The sequence below is a fragment of the Macaca fascicularis genome, chromosome 8 (assembly GCF_037993035.2).
Source record: "Macaca fascicularis isolate 582-1 chromosome 8, T2T-MFA8v1.1".
NCBI lineage: Eukaryota > Metazoa > Chordata > Mammalia > Primates > Cercopithecidae > Macaca > Macaca fascicularis.
This window is the reverse complement of record NC_088382.1, coordinates 106,266,633-106,281,901: the sequence shown is the minus strand read 5'-3', so window position 1 is coordinate 106,281,901 and position 15,269 is coordinate 106,266,633. Positions and strand designations below refer to the sequence as shown.

Genomic DNA, 15,269 nt, shown 5'->3' with positions numbered 1-15,269 from the left:
GGGGATTGCACTTCTCAGCCCCCTTCTTCCACCTCTTCTACCTCTGTCTCCCCCGTCACCAGCTACTGGTCTTCTCCCTGTTACTCCAACATGCCAAGCTTGTTCCCTCTTCAGGATCTTTTCACAGCTAAAATCATGCTTGTCCTGATTTTAGCACAACTGGCTACACATCACTCAGGGCTTTTCTTCTCAGAGATCTTTGCTGACTCAGCTGTAGTAGTAATGATGGCTGCTCACAAATATCCCATCTCTCTCCTTCCGGGCACAAAGTAAGATTGCACTTCTCTGCACCCTGGACATGAGATGTGGCCATATGACTTGCTTTGGCAAATTAAGTATGGGTGGAATCTTTAAGATCCCACTGTGTGCTTCACCCTTTTTCCTTCTACCAGAGTGACCACCAGTGTTTCAGATAATGGCTACTCCATCAGCCTGAGCCCTGGAGAGGGGATGACAATTATCCAGAGCACAGCTCCCCATCAACCAGTAGGACACAGAGTGGAGCAAGAAAGAAATCTTTGCTGTTTTAAGTTGCTGAGACTTTCAGATTGTGACCATAGCATACCTAGCCTCTCCGGACTGTTACAGCCCTTCAGTCCCACATGTCAGCTTATGTTGTATTGTGTCCATTGTGGAAATTACCAACTGATAACTTCCATTTGTTAGTTTCATTTATTGATTTTATTTCCACTCTGCAACCCACACCAAGTTCATGAAAGCTCCACGTGAGCCGGGTCCTTGTCTATGTGGTTCACCACCATACCTTCTAATGCTTGAAGTTTCCAGTGCATAGTCAGTAGGCAAATACCTGTTGAACTTCTGATGGATTGCACATACAAGCATTTGTTTTTTGAATGCTATTGTGCCAACAAAACTGGAATAAATGCATCTTGCACTCAGCATCTCTGAAGCACCAAAGCCTAACATTTCACTCTGCTATTTGTGGGTTGGACTGACAGCTTGGGTTACACCCTTCCAGCTAATTCGCAGGAAACCAAGTTGCTCTCAAAGTTGTCACGATTCCATGCTGAGAAAAGGCCCTGCTAAAGATCATGTGCAGCAGATAAACAAAAATAAATGAAACCTTACAACCATAAACCGTAAGAGTGAAGTCACCCAGAGTTTGGAGATAGAGTGGGACAGAAGTGATTCTGGAAACTGTTTTTACCACTAAAAGATGTTGTTTTACCCTTTTAAAGTTTTTTGTGCTGACTTAATGTAACTCCCCAGAAATGGCCAAGTCTCAAATTTCACTATTGTCATAAAATACTAGACCTGAAAAAAACCTTAGGGATCACTCAATTCAGATTACTCCATTTATCATCTGGCTTAATTTTAATTGGAAACCTCTTAGGGTCTCACCGATGTCTGCTGCGAGCTTAGAATTTAGAAATTCACATTAGAGATAGCGTTGCTCGAAGTTGTTCCCTTTTTTGGTACTATCAAATATGTTTAAAAATATTTTTTTCTCTACCACCCCCTTATGTAATCGAAATAACACTATAAAGATCACACTTATAAAATTAACCCCACAATATTTCTAGGTTTTATATTTTTGCTTACCTAACATCTTTCCTTGATGTTTCAAAATGTCTAACATATTGAAGAAATAAAGCTCCTTAAAACTATGAAGTAGGACACAGTAGTTTCTTTAGGGACACTTGAAGAAGGTAATTGTATTCTATATTTAATTAGCTTACTCTCCTAGACCTAACAGACTATATCCATAAGTACATTTTGTCTAACTTGCAAAAAAGTGCATTAACAAAAATTCACTAAACATTTGATGTGAAACTATCAATCCTTAAGAGATGGCAATTTTTATAATGTTGTTCACTTTTATTAAACAGGTCCTAATCCTGAAATTCAGGTACTACGCACCCACCTGCAGCTGAACATGAAAAACAAAAATAAAACCCAAGTGCTTCCTATTCCCCCTACGGGCTGCAAATGGGACAGTGTGAATATTTCAAGTCTCTCAAACACAAAGCCGTATTCACTCAAGGGAAATCATTTACATGTGGTTAAGGAAACAGGAAATTTTCACATTGGCTTTAATATTTACATTTTACCAAAATTTTCCTGAACTCAGTAATCATTACTAACACTTTTTATAGTATTATTTACTGCATCTTAAAAATAAAAACTAAGCAGAAAGTGTACAGTTGAAGAAAACTGGATGTCAGTCTATACAATGATTTACTTTTGGCATGACAGACTTTATTTTGGCACTTTCACAAATATTTTGCTTTACAGCAGTGACAAAATATTTGCCAGAAATTTTTCTTTTCCTGGCATGGATATTCCAAGCAGTTGTTATTCTATGAATTGAATTTCACTCTGCTTTGCACAGTTAGAGGTATAACCGTTCCTACCCTCTGTAATTGAGGGACACTGCGTGGCTTTAGAAAGCACTGTTTCCTTTTAGTCACTCTGAAGTGAATTGACTCTGTACGTGATGGGGCAGGAATTTGAGAATTAATTAAGGCCATTAAGGATTTAAGTAAACACTGTTCCAAGTGTTGCTTAAAAAATGTTTCTAATGAATTCTGTGGCAATTCCAGGGAATGCTCTCAAAATGAAGTATTCATACTTTATTAAAAGTAAATTGTATGTTGGAAAAGTTGCTTTTTTTGCTGTCTTCCTACTTGGATGGCTCACAGTTTAAAACAAAATTAATGGTAAAATAGAAAAAGGAAATGTTTAGTACAGAAAGTACCAGCCAGGGTACCCTCATACCTCCATCTCCTTCCCCAGGCATCACTCTTTCCAGCCACTCAATCCTAAAGCAGTGAGGCCCTCATTTTAACACACAGAGCCTCCTTGCCTACCCTCCTTCCCTGTAACGTGAGCTATTGTAGTCCATTTATTAGTTCTTCGGTTAAGCTTCAGTAGACACTTGGAGCACAGTTGCAAAGGTAAATCAATCTATAGGCCTAAGCCTTAGATACCAACATCAGGAAAGCCCCCTTCAGATCTTTGGAATTTAGAGTCTTAGAAGTTATTTGCAAAAGCAGGCATCTGTCTTAATATTGCCATCAGCTATTCAATAAAGGTTGCAAACTTCGAAATTCCCTGGCAGCCTTCCAATATCTCTACCTAGACACACACAGGATAATACATTCAGATTTCCTCTGGCCAATTCAGTAATAAACAGTCTCATCGACAGGCTCTTTGGTCTTGATTTACAGACACTGTGGAACACTTAGAAATCAAACCCACGTCATCCTTGAGAGCAGACGGCCGTTAGCAAAGGGGAGATGTACATTTGATCAAAAATGTACAAAATTTATAACAGTGACATTTTCAATATTAGGCCACATGATTTATTCAGTAGTTTTTATGTTCCCAAATTACAATTTATGTCTATTCATAAGACTACAAAAGTTACCATTAGAATTGTCTGTGCTTATAAAATACCAACTTTTTTTTAAACTGTTATATATACTCATTAACACCAGTCTGCAACAAGTTACATAGAATCAGAGGCACTTCAAAGGCTTAAAAAGACGTTTACAACTTAAATGCATTTTTAAGAACAAAAACTTATTTTTCTTTAAACCTCTACTCGTACCTTCAAATTGCAAGAAATTAACAAATACAGTGGCCAAAGGAATCTGCAGCAACTTCTTAAAATACTGTTAGCATCTTTGGGTTTGCTGAGGCTTGTCAGTAACTTACATCAAATCCTCCCAAAAGAAGATCTGATTAGATAGATATGACTAAACAGTTTTGTAGTAATAATCCAATTTTACACATTAATTTGCTGTTGCAAATCTGCCCAAAGCTACAGGTAATGAAAAATAAAGCAAGTGTAAAATGGATAGTCTGACACTTAAAAATTTATACAAAGTGGAAGTTAAAGTTTACATATTTGAAAATCACATATACACTAAATTACCATTATCTGAATTTTCCAAAGACAAATTGCACCATGACAGCTACAAAAGGCATAGGGTTTGGTTTTAAGGGCACAAGAAGGGAGGGCAGAGGAGAGGAGGGCGACAACAGATAAATTAACAAAGTAAGACCAACTTGGTAAGGTCAATCTGAGACATGCTGACACAAATGAAACAGCTTTCATCATTGAGTCATAGGAAAAAGACAATCATTTTGTATTTGCGCATAAAAGTTTAAACCAATTCCATGAACATCGAGGGTTTTCATAACATAATATTTTGCCACTGCTATTCACAGAACACTGCAGATGTTAAATTTTATGTTGTTCTAAAGAAATACATGAAATGTTTTAAATACAATGGGATTTTATCATTAAAGTGCCAGAATGGCTCTTTAATGAAAAAAACAAAAAACAAAGATCTTCATTATTCTATGCAAAAGCTTTATTTTGAAAAGTTCAGTGATCTCATAAATAGAGACACTAAGTTGGAGTTTTAAGCATAAAACTCCTTAGTAGGTGCCTTCTGGTAAGCAGCACTGGATGGTTTGCGTTCTCCAAGGTCATAGCTTCCTTCATCCTTCTTTCTCATGCGATACACCAACAGCAGGATAAGAAAAATTGCAAAGAGAAAGCCAATAACTCCACCAGCAATGACAGCTGAAACAATCAAAAGGAAAATGACTTTAGAAGAGATTCAAGGGTTGCAGACGTTAGCTTTATTGTCAAGCCCAATCTGCTTACATTTTTCTAAAAGGCTTAATTTGAAAACCCCAATAAAAAAAAAAACTAGATTCAATGAAGCAACCTGGTAACTATGCAAATCTCAAACTCCTCAGGAAGGTACAGTAATTTCTTTGGTTAGTGTTAACAATACCACCCAAAAACCTCAATAAGAAAAAGCTGGCCTTGATCTTCACTCATTCCATACTTGAAAACTACTTTTGTCTTTTCAGAACTCACATTTCATATTCTAATTTTCTAATTGCTTTTTTCAACACAAAACAGTGTAATTGACTTAAAATTTTAAAGAGTATATATGAAAAAAGCATGCAAATTTATTTCTATTCTTGGACTTGAGACTATCAAGTGTTCCTAAATCTTGAAAATTTTCCCCTTTAAAATATGTGCACTTCCATCCAATTAAGTTAAAATAGAAATAACGTTCTTAACACCTTGGGCAGTACATATGTGAACTGCCTTCCCCCTAAAGAACTTTTCCTTCTCTTTATTTTGAAATGTGGAACGCCTTCGAGCAAGACTGATGGATCTTCACACTCTGCCATCTCTCTACATCCAGTTGTTCTGGATCAATTCAGATGTTAACTTTCCCTCTTTTAGGCTACCTCCCATCCCCTGCACGATGGCTGGTGAAGGGGTAGGTTGAGGGAGCTGGTGGACAATAAAGACAATGTTTGCTGAGCCTCTTGCTTCTCGCTGTAGAAGCAAGCATCCGCAAGACTGCTTTCAGCAGAAAGGTGACAGCAAGCTTTGCTGCACTTCTGAATATCACTTAGACTAACAGAAGCCTATACAGGCACCCTCCCACCTGACACCCACCAGGATACTCACCTGCTAGGACTTCTGTCCGTTTAAACAGACTGTCTGAGTGTTTCTCAGTATACACATTTGTATCTTCTTCAGATGGGTCCATTTTCCTTTCTGAGTCAGAGAGGTGAACTTTCTCTTTATCAGTTTCTTCAGGTGACTGGTATAGGAAACAGGGAAAGATTACACTGATTTAAGAAAATGTGCTGGAAGGAAGAAATAATGAGTATACTCCAAAATTCCTTTTTTTTCCCCAAAGAATGAGTTTAGGAAATAGTTGGAATAATCACTTGTGTGATGTTTATAGCAATGGGTGAGTGTCATGATGGACCCATGTAGTTCATGGTTTTGCGTAACACCCATCACATGATCAGGCAAGTCAGAGAGCTAGTGAGTTCATAATAATGCTAAGGACATGGTGAGGTTGTTTTAGTGGACATTTCCTAAGATCTCTACTTTCTCACCACTCTTCTAACTTCGGGTCACCATCTCCCTCCGACTGCTCTAACCCAACAGCACTGCCCCAGTTCTCCTTACTCCTTCACTTCTCAACTACACAGGGCACGATGACAACAGCTCCCTTTCAGATATTCTCTCATGCCTGACTGGGCTTTTCCTGTCCCCACTCTGCAGGGAGCAACCCCCAAGCCTTACTCCTAATGCTTCCCCCTAGTCATATCACCTTCAGCAAACCCTGGACCAGGACTTCCGGGGACTTGGGTTGTGCAAGTAGCTCCTCCCTGATCATATCATACTTCTTTTCTCCACCTGGATTTCCTCACCTGTCTAATGAACAACACTCACAGGGTCTCAGACACTGCACAATGCTCAAGTAGAAATCTACCTCTCACAGCCGCCATCTCTAGTCAGCATTATTCCCAAGAAGTCAGCAGCCTGCAGGACATTAACTGTTGGCTGTACCACCTTTAACTCTACTCGTCAAGTCTAAGTAGTAATTAATTCACTGCTGAATCGGATCAGCCTTCTTTTCTATTCCCATTAATGGCGCTGTATTTTGGGGTGTTCCCAAGTTATCTATTTCGACGCATTTCTTATCATATGTTATCCATGTCACAGCACTGTCAATTTGCCTCCATCTTGCTCTCACATTAACTTCTTCCCTTGGGGTCTCATTTCCACAGCTTTGTTAAGGTGGCCAGCACATCACACCCCAGCTCCCATCCTGCTTCGACCTCAGAACTGTACGTGTTGGGTAGCTTCCAGTCCTCACCCAATCCACCACTTACTCCCAGCAGAAAACCCTGTGAGGCCATTTCCACCACCTCTTCATCATCAAAAATGATTCTTAACATCTGTGCTGTAGTTCAGTGGTCCCCAATCTTTCTATGAAAAAAATACAGGCCTCCTACCAGAGGTTCCATTTCAATTGGTCTGACTTCAGGTCACCATCTCCCTCTGACTGCTCCAATCCAACAGCACTGTCCCAATTCTCCTTACTCCTTCACTTCTGAGCTGTACAGGGCACTATGTAGCTGGCACTGATTTTTATTGCTATTTAAGTTCTCCAGACAATTCTATAGTTTGAGAACCAGTGGGTTAGAGAAGTCCCATTCAAAGGAGTTGTTCATTCTCTAACAGTCTGAAGTTCTTGTTGGCCAACATCACTGATGAAAACACTGTCAACTTCATTGAGGTTTAAGACTAAATGTGGCTGGGTAGGGAGCCTGAGGTGAGAGGATCATTCAAGACCAACCTGGGCAACATGCTTAGACCTCATCTCTACAAAAACATTTTTTAAATTAGCCAGGCATGGTGCTGTGTACCTGTGGAGGATCTCTTGATCCCAGGAGTTGGAGGCTGGGGTGAGCTATAATTGTGCCACTGCATTCTAGCCTGAGTGACAGAGTGAGACCCTGTCTCAAAAAAAAAGACTGCAGACAATAATCCTCAGCTCTACTACTCTTCATAAGTTCCTGAGAGCTTCCTACCATCTTCATTAGGATCCACAGAGTCTAACATACCATGGCTCAGCAAAGCAACTGATTGCTTTCTGAAGGCTAGAGTTCATCCAAAATGGCGGCCTGCTAGTTAAGTCTAGAGGCTTAAAGAGTGTAAGAAGAAAAGACCTCACCTTCTTGGGCTGTGCAAGTAGCTCCTGTGGGACCCTGACGACATCACACTTCTTTTCTGCACCTTAAGGCCACCCTCATTGCTAGGAAGGACCATAAGCTAGACCAGGTGGATTCATTTGTACTCTAGGGTATGTAAGATCAGTAGGTCCCTGTCTCAGTGAGCAGAAAGCTAGGCTTCCACTGAAGGTGGTATGTAATAAAGTACAATAAAGAGTAATTGTCGTTCTCAAGTTGCAAGAAACTCTGTACTATCTAAACCTCAACCTCCTATGCTTTACAAAAAGCAGAGGCCATAGAAAAATGTTCATTGCACTGGTGCACAATATGCACTGAAAAGGTCACGGTCCTCTCTATTACTATGAGAGAAGAAAATTATGATAGGCCTTCCCAGGCCTTCGGGTACCAAAGTAAAGCAGAAGAGAGCAGCACATTGGCAGTATTTTTCCTGATTTTTTTCTATTCTTCTCATGAAAAGCCCATCATTAATTGGCTGCCTGGTGGAAGGACGGACAACAGATCAGAGAATGGATTATCTGGGTTCTAGTCTAGAAACCTTTTCACTGCTCATTAGTACTGCTTTACTATCACAGGTTAGAAAAGGGAAGAGAAATATCAAATAGGTGAATACTCAGGTTTGTGACTAAGGAGAGAGGTAAACAAGTTCTGGTGAGAAATGAAATGGACATAAGCAGTCACTGTAATATGAGAGACTGAGTTTAATTTATCCATATCCACATCATCTTTGTTCCATTGTTATTACAAATCATATGGTTTCACCATGGGATTTTTGGGTCCCTAAAGTCATTTAAGAGAGTTGATCTTTTCAGTTTCCTCTGACTCAGCTTCTGATCCGGCAGGCTGAACAAAGCGTGCAATCCAGGGATCTGAGAGTATGGGGACTGAAGGACTCCACATAACTGGAGCCGCCCTGCAGCTGGAAGTGCACAAGCCTCAAGCAGCTCTGGGTGGAAAATTCATTTTTCAAGTCGAAATGTTTTATCGTATAGAGGCAGAGGCTTGACTAAGAAGAAACCATTTTGTAATATGGAACTAATCTGAAATACCTTAACTCTTGTATGAATATATGTGCAAAATCAATCTGCAAAAAGGCAGCAGGGATGATTAAATGAGGCCAAGTAAAGATCTGCCACATCCATGTCTGGTTGTTTGGATGCCATGGAAATGGAACAGAAGTAAAAGCTTATGAGTGATGCTCTGCTCAAACAAATAATGAGATGGCTTTTTTTGCATTTTAGTCACTTAAATTTATAACAAACTAGAGAGGATATCTGTAACAGTGACATTAATGCCACTGTGAGACCGATTCAAAAGCAAAATCTACACTAATGGTATCCTAGAGGCAATGTTCAATTCGGCTGTACCACATAAAGACCAAAATGAAAAATTTAATCATCATTATTCATGTTATTCATGATCAATATTATCATTATCAGTGCTGTGAACAGTGTTCGACACATAATGATAGCACTCAATAAATCTTCCATAAATGGATGAATTTTTATTATTACTACATAGAACACAAATGATAGTAAGAATATAAAAGTATTAAAATAGTTTGGGCTCCTTAATTTTTAAGTTCACCTGCCAAAGTTCTATATTTTTTATCTCGATCTGATGCAATTACTTTCTTAAAACCAATTTTTAAAAACTTAAATTAGTGGTCAATTCATTCTTGTTAACAAACCAGAACTCTATGTCAAATTAAGTCTTGCTTAGGATACAACTCTCTATCACTACAAGCCAAAACTCACCCAGGAGAGTGTCTTCCCTCAAGCTAGTGAGTCCTAATTGTCTCTGACTTCAACAGATTTAGTCAAGAGAAGTGGTCAAATAAAAATGTGGTAAGAGCCAAATGCATATTTAGTAGATAGCAGATAACTGTGCCACACACACTCTGAGGCATTCAGTCATCCTAACACCAACTGCACCTACACTTTTCATTTCTCCCTTTCTTTTTTTGTTTCATTCACTCAACTATACATTGATACAGTAGCTTCTATGCAGGGATCCAGCATATGCCAGGTGAGTCGCTCTCAGTTCTCATAGGGCTCTCTCCCTGCCTTCCTACCGCCTGGCCTGTGAAGTCTACCACTAACAGTAATTGACTCTTCTTGGTCCTACAGAGAGTACTTCAATTTGGACAGGGCTGGCTTCCTGGCTGTTCCACATTTGTGGAGACCTGTCCAGCTGTGTCATTCACCATTCCAGTCACATGCACTGGGAGGATGGAGGAAGAGGAGGAAGAACAAAGGTACTCTGGGGCAAGGGTAAGAAAAGCCCACATGCATTCCTGCCTGAAGAGGGGATGATTCTTACTCTAAGGAAGGCCTGTCGCCACCTTCATCAAACAGCCTTCCATATCCATATCCTGTCTGCTGCTAAAGCTTGGCAGCATCTCATTTCTAATCAACAGATGGGTGAGCTCCAAAAGGGGATGCTTGTGCTTCTGAGTTTTCATAAGCCGTCTGTTACCCCTGCACTGACTGCGAAGTCTACCACTACAGTTATTACACATGCTCATTTGGTGAACTGGCTTGGTCTCTTCTGCTCCACCAAATTCAGTTAATGCTTACAGAATGGTGACTATGTCTCAGGTGCCATGCTACCTGCACTCGCATTTCATCTTCTTCACAGCCCACAGGAAATGGGTTCAGAAGCTAAGAAACATGACTGGACCCAGGATTTGAAACGTAGGTCTTTGCCAGACTTTAATATGCATGTTCTAACTTCAGTGGGTTACCTATTAGTGGATGGTCAGCTAACTACAATATTAACAAGGTCAAAATCACAAGCTCCAAGTTTTCATTAGCTGGTCACTTTACTCAGGTCTAACGCCAAAGTTCTTATTCTGAATAAGTCAGCTCTCAAAATGAATATATACAGATGTACCCAGGTTCATCAACATCGAGAGAGGTCAAGGATTACATACTACTGATGACAGGCCTAAGAAGACTGAGAAATGACTTAGTGAGACTAGGACCATCTCAAGATGTGACCTGGAGTCTTCTAATTACGTACCTACAAACCAGGAAACCAAAGAAACAGGGCTTTACTTCTTAACTGGGCTTCAGATGTTCCTTAAGAAGGAGGGCCATGTGAAAAATAGTTGTATATAATTTGAGCCAGGATGACAGAAATCATACGTGGGTAAATGCCAAAGTGATCAAAAAGCGTAAGGAAGAGCCATTTATAACACCACCATTAAGACCATTTGTCCTTATACAATTTTAAGTGGGGCCTTTTAAAAGAACTGTTGTGTACATAGTTCATGATGGGCAGCTCCAAAAAAGAAGAAAATAATAAAAAAGGGACTGTGTGTACAGTCAGTAAAGTGGAGCATTTATAATAACCTGTTAATGCAATGCAATGGAAAATGGAACACACCTTCGTCTGAGCAGGTATCTTGTTCTGTATATTCAGCGTCGTGGTTTCCACGTTTGGAGCAGCACTAGTGAACGGTATCTTTGGAAGTGGTCGAGATGTTGTCAGCTCTGGACTCTCTACATCCTCATCAGCTCCTGGAAAAGTAAGTGAAGATGAACTGAGTATGGCGAATATGACACAGATGTCTCCATTATCAGGCACTATTGCCTGAGGTTGACACTGACAGAATCACGTTCTTTCAAAATGCTGGCTCCTTAAGACTTCAGCACAAAGCTTCCTGTGGTCTTCACCACGATGAAGAAGTGATTTCAAAGGTGTCTGTGGGTAGCCTAGCAAGTTTTTCCTTAATATGATTATCCTCAACACTCAAGCAGCAGTTCTTTCACTTGCATGTTCCTTCTCTCCCTGCTTGACAAGATTTTTTCCCATCTCCACTGAAACATGCTCCAAATATCAATACAAGAGGCTGGGCGCAGTGGCTCATGCCTGTAATTTCAGCACTTTGGGAGGTGGAGGAGAGCGGATCATGAGGTCAGGAGATCAAGACCAGCCCAGCCTACATGGTGAAACCCCATCTCTACTAAAAATTCAAAAATTTAGCTGGGCGTGGTGGCGCACGCCTGTAATCCCAGCTACTCGGGGGGCTGAGGCAGGAGAATCGCTTGAACACGGGAGGCAGAGGTTGCAGTGTGCAGAGGTCACGCCACTGCATTCCAGCCTGGGGGACAGGGTGAGACTCTGCCTCAAAAGGAAAAAAAAAACCTCACAACAAAACAAAATACAAAACAGGAAAACTCTCCTATGCTTGACTCTTTATTTCATGTGAGTTCCTGCCCACTCTCCTGGGTTTTTGTTTTGTTCTGTTTTTGTTTGTTTGTTTGTTTGTTTTTTGAGACAGAATCTCGCCCTGTCGTCAGGCTCGATAGAGTGCAGTGGCACAATCTCGGCTCACTGCAACCTCTGCCTCCCAGGTTCAAACGGTTCTCCTGCCTCAGCCTCCCGAGTAGCTGGGACTACAGGCACATGCTATCACACTCAGTTAATTTTTTGTATTTTTAGAGAGACAGGGTTTCACCATGTTGGCCAGGATGGTCTCGGTCTCTTGACCTTGTAATCCACCCGCTTCAACCTCCTAAAGTTCTGGGATTACAGGCGTAAGCCACCGTGCCCAGCTCTCTCCTGGTTTCACAGGCAGATTTTTTCCAATGGGGGTGGATACTCACTAGCTCTCGTCCTCACCATCTTCTCCACTCTGCATTCTACTCCCTCCAGGAGCATTTTCCCTGTCATCACTATTAATACTGTTTTGTTAAGGTCACCAGTATCCACAGCACCCAATGGCAGTTCTCAGACTCGCCTTCCTCTAGTAGAACTTCCTAGCACTACTGCACACTGTCAGGTGCCATCTGCTTCCTGACAAACCCTATTTCTTTGGGTTCCTACGAGTTCCTGGCTTCCCCCTCAGCTCTCTGGCTATTCTAAGTCTCCTTTGCTGGTTTATCCTCCTCTACCTGAACATCAAATATCAAAGAGTATCTGAAGGGCTGTCCCTAGGCCTCTTCTTACTCTATACTTTCTCCCTCATCCATGTCCACAATGTCAATAAACGTCAACAAATGAGCTAAGCACAGATGATACCTAAATTTACATCATCGGCTTTTACCACCCCTCTCAAAGTCAGACTCATATCCAGTGGCCTTCCTGGCATTTTCACTTGAATGACTCAAAGGTACAACACACCTCTGAACATGTCCAAACCAGAACTTACAGTCCCTATGTCTTCTCCCCGTGTGACCTTGTGGTGACTGAAACCCTCTGTTCCTACACACCAAAACTCTGACTTCCTCTTCCTTACCTTGTTTTTGAATCCATTACCCAGTCCTATCAATCTTATCTTCTTATTATCCCTCCACTCTTAACACCTTTCTACAGTTCCAGGGCCACCAGTGCAATCCAAGCCACTACGACCTTTCCATGAACCGCTGTACCTGCCTTCTCCCTAATAGGCCCCTGAGTGCCTAACACAGTGTCTAAGACATAACGCACTCTGATCTGGTATTTGTTCAACAAGTGACTTTCTACCTACCTGAGCATGATTTTTGTTTGTTGTTGTTGCCTTTTCACTAGAATAGCATTTGAGAATTTCTGACATTCAAATACAAATTCCTTTCAAGTGGATCATTTGTCAAATTTGTAACAACTCAAACGAACTCCAACTCTGTAACTCAAACTAACCAGGCTTCCTCAAACAATGAATGACAAATACCTCTAAATTCCTCAAACAAAAGAAAATGGGTATTTTCCACAGAATCGTATCAATGCAATAAGCAGGTGGGAAAACAACAGGTAACATGCTGAAAACACGTGCGATGGCTATGGTTCATTTCTTTCATTTTCTTTTCTTGCTCTGTCACCCAGGCCAGAGTGCAGGGGTGCGACCATGGCTCACTGTGGCTTCAAACTTGTGGGCTCAAGCAATGCTCTCACCTCAGCCTCCTGAGTAGCTGGAATCAAATATATGTGCCACTGTGCCCAGCTAATATTAAAAAAAATTATTACTTTTTTTTTTTTTGTAGAGATGGGGTCTCAACTATGTTGCCAGGTTGGTCTCGAGCTCCTGAGCTCAAGGGATCCTCCTGCCTGGGTCTCCCAAAGTGTTGAGATTTTAGGTATGAGGCACTGTGCCTGGCTCCTGGCTGGTTCATTTCTTAATTAATCAACTGTCTCCTTTAATTTCAAAACATATATATTCATTACTATACAGAAGAAATGGCAGGGCATGTTGGAATAAATACAGGGTTTGGTATTAAAAAAGCAAACAAACCTAGTACTCGTTCTGGCATTTACTAGCTCTGTACTCTTAGGCAAGTAATACTTGAGTCTTGGTTTCTTCATCTGTAAAATGGGGCTAATAATAACTAACCCATGAAGGTACATATATATCACAAATACATATCTCACAGACACGATACACATTTAAAGCACTCTACATAAACTGTTATGTAAATAGAGGTCATTAATAATGATGGGTCCAGAAATATAATGCTGTTTTATCAGCTGACCTAATTATCTATCAACATTTTATATATAGTATGCTTAATTCATTCCTATAATGAATCATTTTCTTACAAAGAATAAAACATCAATGAGAAATGAAAAATTTCAATCTAGGGCTTTTAAAGACCCCCTTGTTTCACAGGAATTACCAAGATGAGTCATCAATCTAGAAGTGGGATGAATCTGTATGAGGGAAGAGATTTGTAAAATAGTAAATCCCCCTAAAGCTGGCACTTTCAAAGTTAGAGGCAGGGCCAGGCACAGTGACTCACGCCTGTAATCCCAGCACTTTGGGAGGCCGAGGCCAGCAGATCATGAGGTCAGGAGATCGAGACCATCCTGGCTAACACGGTGAAACCCCGTCTCTACTAAAAATACAAAGAATTAGCCAGGTGTGGTGGCGGGCACCTGTAGTCCCAGCTATGGGAGGCTGAGGCAGGATAATTGCTTGAATCCGGGAGGAGGAGGCTGCAGTGAGCTGGGATCCCACCACTGCACTCCAGCCTGGGGGACAGAGTGAGGCTCCGTCTCAAAAAAAAAAAAAAAAAAGGTAGAGACAGATGGGCAATCTGTCTCAGATGGCTCTTCTGCTTTCGGTATCTTTATTAAAAACATTAACTCTTTCGTTTGAACCAGAAATCTGGGAGCCCCACTGAATACCTCCTCCTTCAGGTCCCACTGTTCTCCCTGTCTGAAGTAGACTACTCCAAGGCCTATTTCCACCTGGGAAACTCCAGATCACACTATCAAGTACAGCATCAATATCATCCCCTCTCTGAAGCCTTCCTTGATCTCTCCATCAGGGCACTGTTTCTGTCTCTATGTTCCTATGCTCACTCTCTTATTTTATTTTATTTTATTTTTGTTATTTTTTATTTATTTTGAGAAGGAATTTCGCTCTTGTCGCCCAGACTGGAGTGCAATGGCGCAATCACAGCTCACTACAACCTCCGCCTCCTGGGTTCAAGTGATTCTCCTGACTCAGCCTCCCAAGTAGCTGGGATTATAGGCATGCGCCACCACGCCTGGCTGATTTTTGTATTTTTAGTAGAGATGGGGTTTCGCAATGTCAGGCTGGTCTCGAACTCCTGACCTCAAGTGATCCACCCACCTCAGCCTCCCAAAGTGCTAGGATTACAGGAGTGACCCACCAAACCCAGCCTTATTTTCTTTTTTAAAACAACATTTTCTTTTACTTATGGTATGAATGTGTCTCCCCAAAATCCATGTGTCAAAACCTAATCTCCAATGCAGCAGTATTAAGAAGA

The 15,269-nt window shown here is 41.0% G+C and overlaps 1 protein-coding gene across 1 annotated transcript in view; it reads right to left on the bottom strand.

The window, feature by feature from the left end:
• Positions 1 to 2,198: 2,198 nt before the first annotated feature.
• The window catches only part of SDC2 (syndecan 2), a 117,156-nt gene continuing 104,085 nt past the window's right edge, over positions 2,199 to 15,269 (bottom strand). The window contains exons 3-5 of the mRNA XM_015455054.4: positions 10,945 to 11,078; positions 5,471 to 5,606; positions 2,199 to 4,558 (exon numbers count right to left, since the gene is read on the bottom strand). Of these exons, the coding sequence (XP_015310540.1) occupies positions 4,395 to 4,558; positions 5,471 to 5,606; positions 10,945 to 11,078 (434 nt within the window). The 3' untranslated portion in view covers positions 2,199 to 4,394. The remainder of the gene's footprint in view (positions 4,559 to 5,470; positions 5,607 to 10,944; positions 11,079 to 15,269) is intronic.